Source organism: Myotis daubentonii, chromosome 1 (genome assembly GCF_963259705.1).
Source record: "Myotis daubentonii chromosome 1, mMyoDau2.1, whole genome shotgun sequence".
NCBI classification, from domain to species: Eukaryota; Metazoa; Chordata; class Mammalia; order Chiroptera; family Vespertilionidae; genus Myotis; species Myotis daubentonii.
In genome coordinates, this window is record NC_081840.1 from 112,036,978 (window position 1) to 112,054,212 (window position 17,235).

At 42.9% G+C, this 17,235-nt stretch overlaps 1 protein-coding gene across 15 annotated transcripts in view; it reads left to right on the forward strand.

Moving 5' to 3' along the window:
* Positions 1 to 17,235, forward strand: part of PARP6 (poly(ADP-ribose) polymerase family member 6) — a 42,393-nt gene that overhangs the window by 22,126 nt on the left and 3,032 nt on the right. For 8 of the 15 annotated variants that reach the window (XM_059658035.1, XM_059658094.1, XM_059658105.1 and 5 more), the window contains 6 exons: positions 696 to 761; positions 1,662 to 1,729; positions 4,426 to 4,474; positions 4,721 to 4,833; positions 6,129 to 6,201; positions 7,584 to 7,653. In XM_059658035.1, the coding sequence (XP_059514018.1) occupies positions 696 to 761; positions 1,662 to 1,729; positions 4,426 to 4,474; positions 4,721 to 4,833; positions 6,129 to 6,201; positions 7,584 to 7,653 (439 nt within the window). Of the gene's footprint in view, positions 1 to 695; positions 762 to 1,661; positions 1,730 to 4,425; positions 4,475 to 4,720; positions 4,834 to 6,128; positions 6,202 to 7,403; positions 7,494 to 7,583; positions 7,654 to 16,707; positions 16,994 to 17,235 lie in introns of those variants that run through there. The other 7 variants (XR_009447735.1, XR_009447734.1, XM_059658114.1 and 4 more) reach the window with 4 other exon arrangements.

The window sequence follows — 17,235 nt, forward strand, 5'->3', positions numbered from 1 at the left end:
AGCAGTTAGCAGACTAGAGACTCAGGAGAGCCAATTATTTAAGTTCCAATGCAAAAGCTAGCAGTCTCCAGATCCAAGTCCAAAAACAGGAAAAGACCAGTGTCCCAGCTTCAAGAAGTCAGGCAGGAGGAGCCTCCTACTTGGCTTTTTTGTTCTATTCAGACCTTATACTGATTGCATGAGGCCCACACAAATTAGGGAGGGCAATATGCTTTACTGATTCAAGGGTTAATCTCATCTAGAAACCCTCTCACAGACACTCCCCAAAATAATGTTTGACCAAATGTTTGGGCATTCCATTGTCCAGTGAAATTAACACTATTAACAATTGACATAATTAATCATCACAGTACCTGACTATTATTCATTGTTATATGTCACATATTATACCAGGTTCTTTACATATGTTCTTTCAGAACATCTAGATTAGGGTAGTGGGAATTTTTATCTTCATTTATTCATAGGATTACTGGGCTTCTAAGAGGTTAAGTAACTTACCCTATTATTCTCAATTGGTAAAGAGAACTAGCATGTGATACCAGAACTATCTGACATTACATCTGTTTTCTTTCCATGATGTACTACCCTTCCCCTAGGGCCTAAACTTTTTTTGTATATCTGCGCCTACTTTTTTTCACATCTTGACTCTCCATTTTTCTTCATCTGATTTTTCTCTTCCCATTGATTCCCCACAGAAGAAGAATTATGAACGACTTCAGAAAGCTCTGGATAGTGTGATGTCCATCCGGGAGATGACCCAGGTACTCTACCCTTTTCCTGCCCTCTGCCTATTCCACAAGTGTTGTATTCTGCTTGGAATTCATGGAAGTGGAGTGAAGACTTAGAGATGCTACTCAGATTCCTCACTGTTTACTTTAGTCTTCCCTCCTGTTCTGTTTTGTTTTATTAACTCTATTACTACTCTTCTTTCTTACTCTTAATGTCTCCCTCAACCTTTGCTTTTGTTGCTAATTCCTTAACAGGTTGTTCATATTTAATGTTTATTTTTTCATAATTCTTAGGGAATTAGGTGAGGGAAAGACCTCTGCCCAGGGTTGGGAGGTTAAGAAGGGGGGCTTGGAGGTAAGGGACCTCCATCTTCTATCCTTCTAGGGGTGGGGCAGCCACATGGAGCAGTGACCATCCTTTGACTCAAAGCTGTCCCTCACCAGACTTCCCCACCCCTGGTCTGCAATCTCTGCATGAATAGACATTCATTTGTGCTCATTTACAGGTCGGCCTCTTAGCAAATCCTATATATCACAGTTTATATTAATACATAAGATACACCAATGAGAGATGATTTGCTTGTCAAGAACTCCTTGCTTTATGTAAAGTTTTACCACAGGATTCCTTAACCTATTCTTTCTGACATTGATTTCATTTATTTTTTATTTACAATCAACTTTGTAGGGTGGTAGGAATTGCATAAAATGAGGGAGACCCACCTACATGTTGTTTTGTAAGCATCTTCACTCATTTTCATATTTATTTATGAATCTTCCCAATCTGACTGGGTTCCTTGTGGGTGGGAACCCATCTCCTCTTGCCTTTGTATGGCCTTCATTACCTACCTTGCCCTGGGCCCTGATAGTCATCTGTGGAAAGTGGAAGGGCTCTCACTGCTCCTGGAAGTTAACTTTATGGCTATTGTTTTATAGGGATCATATCTGGAAATCAAGAAGCAGATGGACAAGCTGGATCCCCTGGCCCATCCTCTCCTGCAATGGTATGGATAGAATGGTTCATCTTTCCCAGAGTGGGACAGGGACATGGTATTAGACATGGAGCCTACACCTTCTCTTAGAGACAGTTTCAGCTTCCTTCCTGAGGTTATATATATATATCATGGCTGCTTTTTCTTGTGTTTTTGTTGACACCAGGCTTTGACAAGAACTCAGATCCTATAGAGAACCCACAAATTCTGAGATGTCTCAACTTTTTTTTAGGAGTTTCTTATTTCTCAGTAGGTTTTTGATGCCCCTTGCATGTAGAAATTAACACCATTCACATCAAATAACTTCAGTGTACCCTTCTACTCCCTTTTCCTGTCTCAAGGTCTTCCCCGGTGACATAGACTGTCCAGAGCCTTTCAGCAAAGATTCTGACCATTCTCTACTGCCCTCCCTCTCTGATTTATTTATTGTTGACAGTATTACAGATGTCCTCCCACCCCCCCACCCCCCCCCCCCCCCAGTCCCCGTCCGCCCAGCCCCTGTCTCTCATCACACTATTGTCTTTTCTTTGGTTAACCTCTTCCAGTCTCCTTCCTCCCTCCCCCAACCCCTCACTTCCAAAATATGTCAGTCTGTTCCATGCATCCACACCTATAGACCTATTTTGTTTTATCAGTTTATTTTGTTCATTAGATTCCACATATAAGTAAGATCATGTGGTATTTGTCTTTCTCTGACTGGCTTATTTCACTGAGCATAATGCTCTCCAGGTCCATCCATGCTGTTGCATAGTGTAAGGAGGCCCCTCTTCTTTTTTACAGCTGCATAGTATTCCATGGTGTAAATGTACCACAGCTTTTTCATCCACTCACCTACTGCTGGGCACTTGGGCTGTTTCCAGATCTTAGCTATTGTAAATAATGCCGCTATGAACATAGGATGCATATATTCTTTCTGATTGGTGTTTCAGGATTCTTAGGACATATTCCCTAAAGTGGAATTACTGGGTCAAATGGCAGTCCATTTTTAAATTTTTGAGGAAACTTCATACTGTTTTCCACAGTGGCTGCACCAGTCTGCATTACCACCAGCAGTGTACTAGGGTTCCCTTTTCTCCATAGCCTCACCAGCATTTGTTGTTTGTTGATTGATTGATTGATTGATTGATTTTTTAAAATTTTTTTTTATTGATTTCAGAGAGGAAGGGAGAGGGAGAGAGAGATAGAAACATCAATGATAAGAGAGAATCATTGATTGGCTGCCTCCTGCACACTCCACACTGGGGATCGAGCCCGCAACCCAGGCAAATGCCCTGACCGGGAATCGAACTGGTGACCTCCTGGTTTCTGGGTCAGTGCTCAACCGCTGAGCCACACCTGGCTGGGCATTTTGTTGATTTATTGATGGTAGCCATTCTGGCAGGTATGAAGTGATACCTCATTGTAGTTTTAATTTGCATCTCTCTGATAACTAGGGATGTTGAGCATTTTTTTCATGTGTCTATTGGCTATCTGAATGTGCTCTTTGGAGAAGTATCTATTCAGGTCCTTTGCCCTTTTAAAAAATATATATTTTTATTGATTTGAGAGAGAGAGAGGAAGGGAGAGGGATAGAGGGATGAGAGAGACACATTGATTGGCTGCCTCCTGCATGCACGTCCCATCCCCCACCCTCCACCCCCACCATCCCACCCCCAGCCCTGGAATCGAGCCTGAAACCCAGGCATGTGCCCTGACCAGGGATTGAATTGGTTCCTCTCGGTTTATGGGTCAACATTGAAACACTGAGCCACACCAGCCAGGCCTTTGCCCATTTTTTTAATTTAATAGTTTGTCTTCCTGGTGTTGAGTTTTATGAGTTCTTTATATATTTTGGAAATTAACCCCTAATCAGATGTATCATTGGGGAATGTTCTCTCATACAGTGGGTTCCCTTTTCCATTTTGTTGATGGGTCCCTTCCTGATCTTGATTCTTGTTCTGTTTTCTTGACATGGCTTTTCCCTTTCTTTTTAGTCAGCCTTTGACATCAATAGTTTCTCAATGCAGTATGCTCCCTCTTAGCATGAGGAATGACCAGGCATAGATCCTCCAGAATGGCATCATAAGTACATGGGTAAAACACAAAAAAACTAAACCATCCACTATAGGAGATAATGCTCCTTTGCTGACCCCTCAGTGTTTCATGCCTTTGTTCTCTCTTGTCCTCTGAATCCAGCCTACATATAGCCTAATCTATCCTTGAATCCTCAGGAAGTTTATTCTAGTTTCTTCTGCTTCTTTCTCCTGTCCAAGCAGTAATTTTCTATCCATTCTTCACCATCCCCAAGAGCATTCAAGCTTCCTCTGAGCTCAAGTGGGATGGTCCTGAGCTCAGTTCTAAGTTTCTAAATCCCAAGGGTAATTCATCACCATCCTAATACAGATTGCTCTCTAATTTTTTTAGCTGACGTCTTGTTCTCTTCCTTTTGTTCTATTCTTTTCTCTCCCTAGATGTAGCAGCTCACCTCCCAACCCTCTCTTTCATCTGTTATTTAACTATCAGTAACTAGCTTTCCTTTTACATTTTTATATGCAAGCATTACTACCCAAGGGAATATTCAGATGGTGGCCTGGATATTTCACACAATTCAGACAACCCTGGAATCCTTGCTTGTTCTCCCAAGGGCACAGCAAGGCTGCTGCTTTGTTCACAATGGCCTAACCACACACGTATTCTGTCATTTTCTTTATTTATCTGTTTTGTCCTAGGATCATCTCTAGTAACAGGTCACACATTGTCAAACTACCTCTCAGCAGGGTAAGTGACCTTTTTCCCTCTAAACTTAAATATCTGATGAGAGGCAGAGAGGGGCCTCCAAACCAACCAACCACATTGGTCCTAGATTTTCCTGGTTGTCTCTGCCCATCAATAATAATATTTGGGCCTAAGCATATTTCCTTTTTGGGGGGTCATTGCAAGCCTGATTTGCTCCTTATCCCCAATCCTTCTCTCCCTGATCTCCATTTCTGCTCTGTTTTTCTGACCCCACCCCCACCCTGGCAGCAGCTGAAGTTCATGCACACCTCACACCAGTTCCTCCTGCTGAGCAGCCCTCCTGCCAAGGAGGCACGGTTCCGGACTGCCAAGAAACTCTACGGCAGCACTTTTGCCTTCCAGTAAGAGCGGGGTGGTGGGGAAAGTGGAGGGCAACAAATGTAAGGTGATGGGAGAGTTTGTTTGAGATTAATGAGTTTGTGTTACCTATGTTCATCAACCAGTTATATTGTGGTAGATTCTGTAGAACAAGTATGTCAAACTCATGGCCCGCAGGCCGCATGTAGCCCACAACGAATATTTTTGCAGCCCAACCAATATAACGGTATGTCAGAAATGTTTTACTAAAAATTTCGTAACCTAATTTTTACAATATCCTGTTATTCACGATTATTAATAATGAACTACAACATTCACTAATGACTGATTACTGTAGTCATTTCCCTTACGCGCCTTGTACAGGCACACCATTTCTCGCCACTAATACTAGCAGCAAATATTTTAGCAGTCGATTGCCACGTCATTAGTCATGTACTGACTTGTTGAAAAATAGGTTTATTTGTGTTATGTTTATTAATTTGTGCATTTATTCAATGTCTGATAAATTAATGTTCAAGAAAAATTTTTTATTAAAATGTTCTCTTATTTTATGTTAATGATTACTCATTTATTTTAGCCATTTGTATTCAGCATGTCTCTATCAAAATAAACCTACGTTTCTATGAAAATTGAAGCTTTTGTTTTTTGCGGCCCACGTAAACTTAAACCTTGTTTATTTGGCCCGTGTTAGCCTTTGAGTTTGACATTCTTGCTGTAGAAGATAAAAAGACAGCATATGATATGGTCTTTACTCTCAAGCTACTTATGATGTAGTTGAGGAGAAATGGCATTTGCACATAAAAGGATGGTTGAAGAAACAGATTAGAGGGATTAGATTTGAAAACTATTTGGAGGAAATCAATTGATGCATAATTGTGGGAGAAAAGAGAGAAAGAAAGAGCTATATTTAAGGGTAATGCAAAGGGAGTGGTGGTACCATTTTCCCAAAGTACACCTGAATTCAGGACTGGAAGCCATATTTGCATTCAGTGATAAGTTTGTTGGGTTTGAGAAGAATTCAATTTGAAACATAGGGGAATAGGCCAATGAAAATGCTGAATCATCAGTTGAGGGTTTAGAATGGGCCTAGCTAAAGCATGGAAGAGATAGATGATGGGACTGGAAATTAAGATATAAGAGGTTAGTCACAGATACATCTGCATGCCTGTGACTATGTCCATATGCATGCCCATCACTAAGTATATGTGTCCATCTTCATGTCCTGTGTGTGGGTGAGAATGGGTGGGAATGGCATTCTTGAAAGTGCTCCTGGGAACCGCATACTGTGAAGAGACATACATTCTACCCTGCCTTACAGTGGGTCCCACATTGAGAACTGGCATTCGATCCTGCGCAATGGGCTGGTGAATGCATCCTACACCAAACTGCAGGTGAGGCTGTGCCCCTTTTTTCTTTTTCTCCACCCCGTTTTCTGCCCCACTCAGTTTTGGGAAAGTCTACCCTGGAGTACTCAGCTGTTTTTGCCTCAGCATCCTTAAATCTAGTCTGCGTGTGGCTTCCCTAGGGAAGAAGTTGGAAGTGTATGTATAGAATGAATGTAGCTTTTATATATTTTACCTCCTATGTTTTTCGGTGGTTTGGGGAATGGGAATGTAGCTATATGCAGGAGTATGGATTGCTGATTGCAGCCATTAGATGAATTACCCTATTAGAACTTTTCAATATATGTGAATATTCATTCAGAGTTATATAGTATCACCAGAGAATTAAATTTCTCCTATGTTCATGCGAGTGGGATGGTTCTTAAGGTACCACTGAAATAAGCATTTTCAGAAGCCCCATGGGAGAATGAGATGTGGTAAAAGGCTGTATTGGTGGGAGTTACATTCCTCAGGTTCCAAAGTCCCATGCTCCTTAAACCAGTCCTGAAAGAGTGCAGCTGGGGTTCCAATAGAGCCAAAAGGAGGGCCAGTGTCCAAAGTGACTGTTCCATGTTGAAGCTGGGTCCAGTGCATTTAGTCCAGATTCAGTCCATTAATCCATTGTGTGGGTCCCACATGGCCGTGAGCCACGTGGGTGCAGGGTAGCTTGCCCCTGCAACAGGATAGCCAGGAGCTCAGCTGCGTGAGAGAGAGAAGCTCCTCTGTTCAGAAGCTTAAATATTCAGGTATAGTGCTGCAGTGGCCACACGCGTTCTGGCCACTGATTCTCTCCCAGGTGTGACTGACAGACAGGTAGGCATCTTCCACATCACTCAGACCTTACTCGCATTAGTCCAAACTGCCTTTGTTCACTCCCTTCCCACATCTCTCTACGGGGAACAGACTTTAAGAGTGTTAAATTAGCAAAGCCGTGTAAATGGCATGCCTATATTACCTAGTCTTCCCTTTACGCCTTTTCTGTTAAATAATAACCTGGTTATTATAACGGTATCAATAGGAGACTTATTTCTTTGCCCTGAGAAACCCCAAGGAACAGTCATTGTTCCTCTTCCTGGCTATCTATTCTGTAGTTCTTTTTTTTGGAATCTCATATATACCGACACCTGGGGACAGGAACATGGATTCCAAGGGACTGACTCAGTGGCTGTGCTATTCCTCACTCCAAGGCTTCAATATTTATTATTTCATAGACAAAGGGGTTAACTTGGAACCGATGTTCAGCCAATCGGGATTTTAAGAGTAGGTGCCTAGAGCCATCTGAATGAGTGATAATGGAGGGAAGAGAGGGCTGGCTAAGCCTCGTGGCTCCCTAATACACAGTCATGGGAGGGCCCAGGCTCATATTGCTCATCCTGGTGTTTCCCTGCAAGCTGCATGGAGCAGCCTATGGCAAAGGCATCTACCTGAGCCCCATCTCCAGTATTTCCTTTGGATACTCAGGTAAGAAATACTTTCTGGCCACCTTGACTCTATTTATACTGCATCCATTTTGTGAATATACCATCTATGCTCTCCTCCTCTTCTACCATGGATACTTGGTCTATGTCAGCTCTTTTCCCAGTCGTGGATACAAACTCTGTCTTTCTCAGTTTCCTCTCATTAGAAATTTGGATTCTTCCTTTTTTCCATGGGGATAGTTTTATTCATTATAGAGGCTTGGCAGTGGGAACTGGGAAATGAAACTAGGCTTTTGGTAGACAACATTTTTGGTGTTAGCAATAGCCCGTCATTATAAATTGTGTATGTACACATGTGCATGTGTGTTTACCTATAAATACACTTGAAGGCTCGAGTCCCTTCTGTTGGCTTACATTTCTGAAGACACTGTTCTTCTCCCTGTCAACTCTCTTTTCAACTATGTATAATTACACATTATACTATCAGTCACATTGAATGCAAGAGAAAGCATTTCATTCCAAAGATAAGGCATGAGTGAGGTCCAGAATCTGATTAGGAGATGAGTCTAGTTTTGTCCTGCTCAGAAAATGATTCTGACTTAAAATTCTCTCAGTATTCCAGGTTCATGTCTTCATTCCTTTTCTGTTTTCTTTTGTTCTTGTTCTGTATGAAAGAGAGCCACCATGTAGTTGCATGTATACCATATGAAGGAGACAGTGCTAGAGTCTTCAATATATATATTTTATTGATTTTTTACAGAGAGGAAGGGAGAGGGATAGAGGGTTAGAAACATTGATGAGAGAGAAACATCGATCAGCTGCCTCCTGCACACTCCCTACTGGGGATGTGCCCGCAACCAAGGTACATGCCTTGACCGGAATCGAACCCGGGACCTTTCAGTCTGCAGGCTGACGCTCTATCCACTGAGCCAAACTGGTTAGGGCAAGTGCTAGAGTCTTTGTAGATTATCATTTAGTGTCCTCCAGTAATTATAACTGTATAAAGATTAGAAACTTAGCTCCATAGGTGTAGAACTAGAATAGTTGCTAACATAATAAACTAAAAAAGTAGAAAAAAAGAGATAATATAGGTAAGAACTGAAATCAACCAAATAAAAATAGGTACAATAGGTAGAACCAAAAAAGCAAAAGTTGATTCTTTTTAAGAACTAAAAAACAAACCAAAAAAACAGATACAGTTGGTTAGATTGAAGAAAAAGAGCACAGATATATGGAAAAGGGAACATAACTACAGATGTAGCAAAATTTAAGAAGCTAATGGGACAATTTTGTCAACTTTATGTCAGTACTTTGAAAACTTTGACAAAATGGATAAATTCTTAGAAAAATATAACTAAAAAAATGATTCAGGAAGAAATAGAAAGCCTAAATAGTCCTAAAACTATAAAAGACATTGAATGGTAGTTTAAAATTTTACACCACACTCCACACTGCCCTCCTACACATGCACACATATGCACACAAAACCCAAAAATCCTACCTAGCTCAGATAGTTTTCAAGTCAGGCTAAACTTTCAAGGAACAAATTATTTCACAGTTTTACACAGAATCATCCAGAGAATGAAAACATGAATTCATAAGTCATAAAAGATTGGTAAATTTGATTTTATCAACACTAATAACTTCTGTTTATCAGAAGACATCTTAGGAAAGTGAAAAGATGCCCTAGCCAGTTTGGCTCAGTGGACAAAGCATTGGCCTGTGGACCGAAGGGTCCTGGGTTCATTTCTGGTCAAGGGCACATGCCCAGGTTGCGGGTTTGATCCCAGTAGGGGGCATGCAGGAGGTAGCCAATCAATGATTCGCTCTCATCATTGATGTTTCTATCTCTCCCTCCCTCTCCCTTCCTTTCTGAAATCAATAAAAATATATTTTTTTAAAAAAAGAGAAAAGACAAGCTACAAACCAGGAGAAGACATTTATAATACACATAACCACAAAAGATTAGTAATAAAGATATATTTTTAAAATCCTTAGAAATTGCCCTGGCTGGGTAGCTCAGTTTTAGACCATCGACCTGTGCACCAAAAAGTTGTGGGTTCAATCCAAGGTCAAGGCAAGTACAGGAAGCAACCAATCAATGTTTCTCTTTTTCCCCCTCTCTCCCTATCCCTCACATCCTCCCTTAATCTCTCCTCTCCCTCCCTCTCTAAAAATCAAAAACATATCCTTGGGTGAGGATTTTTAAAAAATTCTTACAGATAAATAAGAAAAAGACAACCCAGTATAAAAATTGGCAAATGAGAAAAAGATTACTGGTCAAGATGGCCATGTAGGTAAATGTACTCACCTTCTCCACAACCATATCAAAATTGCAACTAAAGTACAGAGCAACCATCATTCAGAACCACCTGTAATCGAGCTGAATGGAAGTCTTACAACTATGAAATTGGAGAAGCCACATTAAGACTGGTAGGGCAGAGACCTGGAAGTGCTGGTCCCACACATGTGTGGCGCATAAAAATCAGGAGAGATCTCGGCGCTGTAGGCCTCCCCTGAGGAGTGGGGGGCCCCAGTCCCACACCAGACCTCCCCACTGAGGGTTTCAGTGCCAGCAAGAGAAGTCCCAGTAACTTCTAGCTGTAAAAATGAATATGGCTTGAGGCTGAGGAAGGCTTACACTGCTGGAGTGCCAGGGAGTTTCTCTTAAAGGGCCTGCACATGGACTTCCTAGCACTCACTCTTTCTGAGCTCCACCATGGGGGAGCAGCTTGAAAGGCACCAGAGACATATGAGGAGAAACTGCATTGTTTGGCATCTAGGTGAGAGCTGGAGGGACAGCTCTCTCCCAGACAGAAGTGCTGGCAGAAGCCATTCTTCCTTTGATGAGCCTTTCCCCCACAGAGCTATCAGAGAGGTGCCATATCTGAAATTCCATCAACCTAGCTTACACTGTTTGCTCACCCTGGTGATTCCCTGAGGCCCTTACCACCCAACTTTTTGGCCCACCCAAGCTGTTTCCAGTGGCTGTACTATAGGAATAGCCTGTCTTGATTGGTGCTTCAGATTTTCCTAAAATCTTTCAAATAATCAGCTTCTGGCATCAGCAAGCCCTTCTCCTTAAGTGGCCCCAGGCCCAGTAGCCTTGCCTGGGCACCTCTAAGCCCAGCACAAGAGACAGCCATCTGCAGGTCACTTTGTAGCTTATGCCTGGTGGCCCTCGGCAGAACACAGGCAATGGCTGATGTGGGGAGCCGATACAGGGTTAAGCCTCGGACTAACAAGTCCCTGTTCAGGCGCCAGATGTTGTAAATGTTTACCTCCACGTCCCACGTGGTTCAGGGTTCAGGATCTGGAAGAGGAGCCGCACACAAATGAAAGAGAAAAGACAAGAGATAAATTGGGAATATTGGGGGGCCAGGTGGGTAAGTCCAACTCAAAAGGAAGGACTTCCACCGGTGCTCAGGCCACACCAACCATTTTATAATCAGAGGTAAACAAGGTAGTGGTTACCATAGTTACACTGTTCTTGTGAATTTCACTCGTTTTGACCATAGTTGCACTTCCTGCACTTCCCTCAGCCCATTAGCTTCCCAGATAATATCTAGGGAGTGTTATAAGGTCAAGCCTAATTATGGTAAGAGGACTGTGCCCTCTAAGCTGGGACTTGTTTGTCAGTCCAAGGCTTAACTCTGTATCAGCTCCCCACAGACTGACACTGGCCTGCAACTCCTAGGAGATCCCAAAGCCAGTGCACCCAGTGATAGCTTCAGGCAACATTGAAGCACCACCACCCAGCCACCTCCACAAGTGATACACTGAAGTGGTGGAATCAGTGGGTACCAGAGCCCTGCTGAAGCAAGTCTTGCACTGTGTGGTGGGCCCCAGCACAGCTGATCTACCAAGGTGATCGGAAGTTGGTGGTCAGCTGATCAGTCTGAGTAAATCCTTTTAATTGATGTGCCAACAGCAATCAAGACTCAATTACAACAGAAGGGTGTACAGCCCACATGGGGGGTACACCTGTAGTGCCAAACTTGGGTGATCAGAAAGTCTGTGCTGCTGGACCCCACAGGTCACCAACTACATTAGGCCATGCTACTATGCCTAGGAGACATAGCAGCACTACCTAATACACAGAAACAAGGAGGTGACCAAAATGAGGAGACAAACATCCCACATGAAAGAATGGAACAAAACTCCAGAAAAAAATAAACAAAATGGAGACAAGCAATCAACTAGATTCAGAGTTCAAAACACTGGTTATAAGGACGCTCAGGAAACTTAGTGAGAACCTCAACAGCATTAAAAATAAAAAACACAACTAATTGAAATAAAGAATAATTTACAGGGAATCACCAGTAGAGTAGGTGAAGCCAAGAATCAAATTGACTTGGAATATAAGGAAGAAAAAAAAAATCAGAACAACAAAAAAAAAGAATCCCCCCAAAATGAGGGTAGTGTAAGGAGCCTCTGGGACAAATCCAAGCATACCAACATTCGCATCATGGGGGTGCTGGAAGGAGAAGAGAAAGAGCAAGAAATTGAAAACCTATTTGGAAAAATAATTACAGAAAACTTACCTAAATTGGTGAAGGAAACAGACATAGAAGTCCAGGGATTGCAGAGTTCCAAACAAAATGAATCCAAAGAGATCCACACCAAGACACATCATAATTAAAATGTAAAAGGTTAAAGACAAACAATCTTAAAAGCAGTAAGAGAAAAGCAGTTGGTTACCTACAAGGGAGCTCCCATAAGACTGACTGTCAGCTGGTTTCTCAAAAGGAACTTTGCAGCCCAGCCGGCATGGCTTAGTGGTTGAGCATTGACCTATGGTTCAATTCCTGATCAGAGCACATGCCCAGATTACAGGCTCAATCCCCAGTAGGAGGCATGCAGGAGGAAGCCAATTGATGTTTCTTTCATTGGTTTCTCTTTTTCCCTTTCCCTCTCTCTTTTTTTTTTTTTTTAATATATTTTATTGATTTTTCACAGAGAGGAAGGGAGAGAGATAGAGAGCCAGAAACATCGATGAGAGAGAAACATCGATCAGCTGCCTCCTGCACATCTCCCACCGGGGATATGCCTGCAACCCAGGCACATGCCCCCGACCGGAGCCGAACCCGGGACCCCTCAGTCCGCAGGCCGACGCTCCATCCACTGAGCCAAACCGGTCTCGGCCCTTTCCCTCTCTCAAATCAATAAAGGTATATTTTTTAAAAGAAAACATTTTTAAAAAAGAAACTTTGCACGCTAAAAGGGAGTGGCAAGAAATATTCAAAGTGATGAAAAGCAAGGACCTACAACCAACATTACTTTATCCTGTAAAGCTATCATTTAGAATTGATGAACATATAAAGAGCTACCAGCCAAGAAAAACTAAAGGTGTTCATCACCACCAAACCAGTATTACATGAAATGTTAAAGGGTCTTCTTTAAGAAGAAGAAAAAAGATAAAAATATGAACAATAAAATGGTGATAAATACATATCTATCAACAATTGAAACTACAGACAAAATGAACAAGCAGAATAGAACAGACTCATAGGTACAGAGAACTTTCTGTTGATTGCCAGATGGGAGGAGGGTTTGGGAGATGGGCAAAAAAGGTGAGGATGTAAAGTACAGCTTAGGGAATCTATGCTAATAAAAGGGTAATATGCTAATTAGACCAGATAGACCCAACGTCCTTCCAGACAAAGCCACAGTGGCTGCGAGGGCCAAGGAGGGCAGGTGGCTGCAAGGGCCGAGGAGGGCTGGCAGCCGTGGCAGGGTGATGGGGGCGGCACCTTCCCCTGATTGGTCCGGTTGCCTCCCACCATCAGTAGGACATCCCCTGAGGGCTCCTGGACTGTGAGAGGGGGCAGGCCAGGCTGATGGACCTCCCCCCCTCCCCCCCAGTGCACAAATTTTCATGCACCGGGCCTCTAGTATAGTCAGTAATATTCTAATAACTAGGTGTGGTGCTGGATGGGTGTAGGATTTATTGTGATGATCACTTATTAAGTTATGTAATGTCTGGTCACTGGGGTGAACACCTGAAACTAAAGATGAATGTCAACTGTAATTGAAAATGAAAATGATTGAAAAAATAAGCAGATGACATGAACAGGTATGTCACTGAAGAAATGACCAAAAAATGTGAAAAGCTGTTCAGCCACTATTAATCAAGTAAGTAAAATCAAGACCAAAATGACTTACCATTTTAGCACCCAAATGGATTAGCAAAAATTAAGAAATCTGATAATACCTCTGATTGTACCAGAGTTATAGATCATCAAGATTTCTTTTATTGCTTATGGGGATATAAATTAGTATGACTCTTTGGTGTTAAATTTGGTGATAATATAAAGCTGAGAAATTTTATCCCATTGACCCAGCATTTTCATTCCTGTATATGTGCACCCAAAGATGTGTACAAAAATGTTCAAAGCAGCCCTAACTGGTTTGGCTCAGTGGATAGAGCATCGGCCTGCAGACTAAAGGGTCCCTGGTTCGATTCCGGTCAAGGGCATGTACCTTGGTTGTGGGCACATCCCCAGTGGCGGGTGTGCAGGAGGCAGCTGATTGATGTTTCTCTCTCATCGATGTTTCTTTTTTTTTTTTTTTTTTAAATATATATTTTATTGATTTTTTACAGAGAGGAAGGGAGAGAGATAGAGAGTTAGAAACATCGATGAGAGAGAAACATCAATCAGCCGCCTCCTGCACACCCCCTACTGGGGATGTGCCCGCAACCCAGGTACATGCCCTTGACCGGAATCGAACCTGGGACCTTTCAGTCCGCAGGCCGACGCTCTATCCACTGAGCCAAACCGGTTTCGGCTCTCATCGATGTTTCTAACTCTCTATCCCTCTCCCTTCCTCTCTGTAAAAAATCAATAAAATATATTTTTTAAAAAAATGTTCAAAGCAATACTGTTTGCAACAGCAAATCTTGGAAACAACCCAAATCAGGATATATTTTAATACATTCTTACAATTGATTATTCAGCAATGAAAATGAATGAACAGTGGCATTCAACATCATGGAAAAATCTTAGTAATAAGTTGAGGGGGAAAGGCAAGCTCAAAAGACTAGTCTATACTACCTTTTTTTAATGTTGTTCAAAAGCAAATAAAATTAAACATTAGGCGTGTGTGTATGTTTCTGTGTGTGATAAAACTAAAGAAATTTCAGGATGGTGGTTACTTCCCAAAGGGGATGCAAGTAGTTGGGTTAGAATAGCAGCACATAGATGTAAGTCATCGGTAATGTTTTAGGTCTTGGGTTTAGTTCTTAGGTTGGATCTGAAGATATTTATTGTCCTATCAACACTAATAAAAGAGAAAAATGGTAATTGGCATACGAGCTACCCTTTTCATTGGCTAATCAGGGCTATATGCAAATTAACTGCCAACTAAGATTGGCAGTTAACTGCCAACAAGATGGTGGTTAATTTGCATATGTAGGCACAATGCAGGGAGGCGAAAGGGAAAGCAGGAAGAAGCCCCCTGCCACTGACAGTGATTGGAAACCCAGGGGGGAGCTAAGAGCTGGGGGGCAGGGCAAAGGCGGCCCTAGGGCCGCCTTTGCCCTGCCCCCCAGCCATGATCAGAGAATCAGGTGCCTTTTCCGCCCTGGCCAGTGATAGCAGGAAGTAGGGGTGGAGCCAGCGATGACAGCTGGGCACGGTCGAAGCTGGCAGTCCCAGGAGCTAGGGGTCCCTTGCCTGGGCCTAAAGCGAAGCCCACGATCGTGGGGCCGCTGCAGCTGCGGGTCCCCGCTGCCCGGGCCGGATGCCTAGGCCAGAGGCGTCAGGCCTGGGCAAGGGGCCGATCCTGAGATTGGAGGGTGATGGGGGTCAACGCCTGAGGGCTCCCAGTATGTGAGAGGGGGCAGGCTGGGCTGAGGGACACTCCCCCCCTACACACACCCAGTGCACGAATTTCGTGCACCGGGCCCCTAGTCCTATATAATAAAAAGCTAATATGCAAATCAACCGAACAGTGGAACGACCAGTCGCTATGACACACACTGACCACCAGGGGGCAGATGCTCAATGCAGGAGCTGCCCCCTGGTGGTCAGTGTGCTCCCACAGGGGGAGTGCTGCTCAGCCAGGAGCTGGGCTCACAGCTGGTGAGTACAGCGGCAGTGGTGGGAGCCTCTCCTGCCTCTGCGGCAGTGCTAAGGACCCCTCGGGGGATGTCCAACTGCCAGCTTAGGCCGCTCCCTGGCAGGCGGACATCTCCCAAGGAGTCCCAGACTGCGAGAAGGCGCAGGCCCAGCTGAGGAACCCCCCTTTTCCCAGGCCTCTAATTAAATATATGATAGTATGTCATGAACCAAATATTAGTATTAATCCACACAGGGTAAGTGCCCAATAAATATTTGTTAAATGTATACATGGATCTCATTCTGTGTGCCTGGTGTCTAAAGTAGGGTGGGGTTGGGGTAGTCTTTTTTGCTTTTTTGTCTAGGTTCCTCAATTTTTATCTTTATCACAACCTGAGCTTGCCTCTAATTAATCTCTTATTATTTTCCAAATAGTGAAATTCTCCTGGTTCTCAGTGCCCACAAGATTCTTTCTTCCTATCTATTTTCTCCCTATTCTCTCCCTCTGTCACTGGCCTTTGCTTACCATTAAGTGCCTGAAAGCCATTAGTTATCAGATGGAGCCAGGTGTCTTTACCGACTTCTTCTCTTTCTTCATTACTTTACCTATTACTTAAAAACATCATATGATACCATCCTTCTCAAAAAGGTCAATTAACTATAGATACAAAATACCATAGGATTTTGGTATTAGAGCTGTAGGTCATTTTGTCCAATCCCCGTTATTATTTAGATGAGAGCTGAAACTTGAAGATATTAAGTGACTTTGGAGTCACACAGATGAGTAGCAGAGATAAGACAGAAATCCAGATCTCCTAACTTTTGGGACAGTACTCTAACGATTATATTAGACTGATGGGGTAGGCTTTGCTTGAATGACTGACTCTGTGAGGGCCCCATAGATATTTGAGCCTATATAACAGTGGGTGGAATGTATGCAAGTGTCCAAATAACTGTAGTTACTCTAGAATTTGGTCAACTTTATCTTACTGCGTGTTTCCTTCCACCCTATTCTGCTCTGCTTTGTTCTTTCTCAGGGTAGGATTCTTAGCCAGCAGCATTGGGTGCCTTCTGGGAGCAGTATAGAGAGCATCCCTTTGACTATCAGAGCCTCCAATGACTTGGCTATAGTATGCACATTAAAATGAAGACCAGTGAGAAAGGAGATGGTAAACTCCATCTATTCAGTCCTGTTTAGAGACTTGGAATAAGTATATACTCCAGACACAAAACATCCAGGGATTATTCTAGCCATCATGTTCTTAGGGTCTGGTCTTGACAAACTGAAGATCACTGGGGCAGTATGGACAGGACAGTGTGCAACAGGGTCGGGATGGGATAGGATTTATATTGTAAGGACCATCTCTAAAACAGCCATAGAAGTCAGATTGTTCTTTCCTGTATTCTGGGGTATAACCTAAATGAGAATTTCACTCAGAATCTTGCACTGAAATAACCAGGCTAAGAAGTCATGTTTAGATGCAGAGCTAAACCTAGTTCAGGCTAATGGAGAAGGTGGAAATGGGTGGTGAGTGTAGTGCTATAGGAGGAAGAAATTAGCAGTT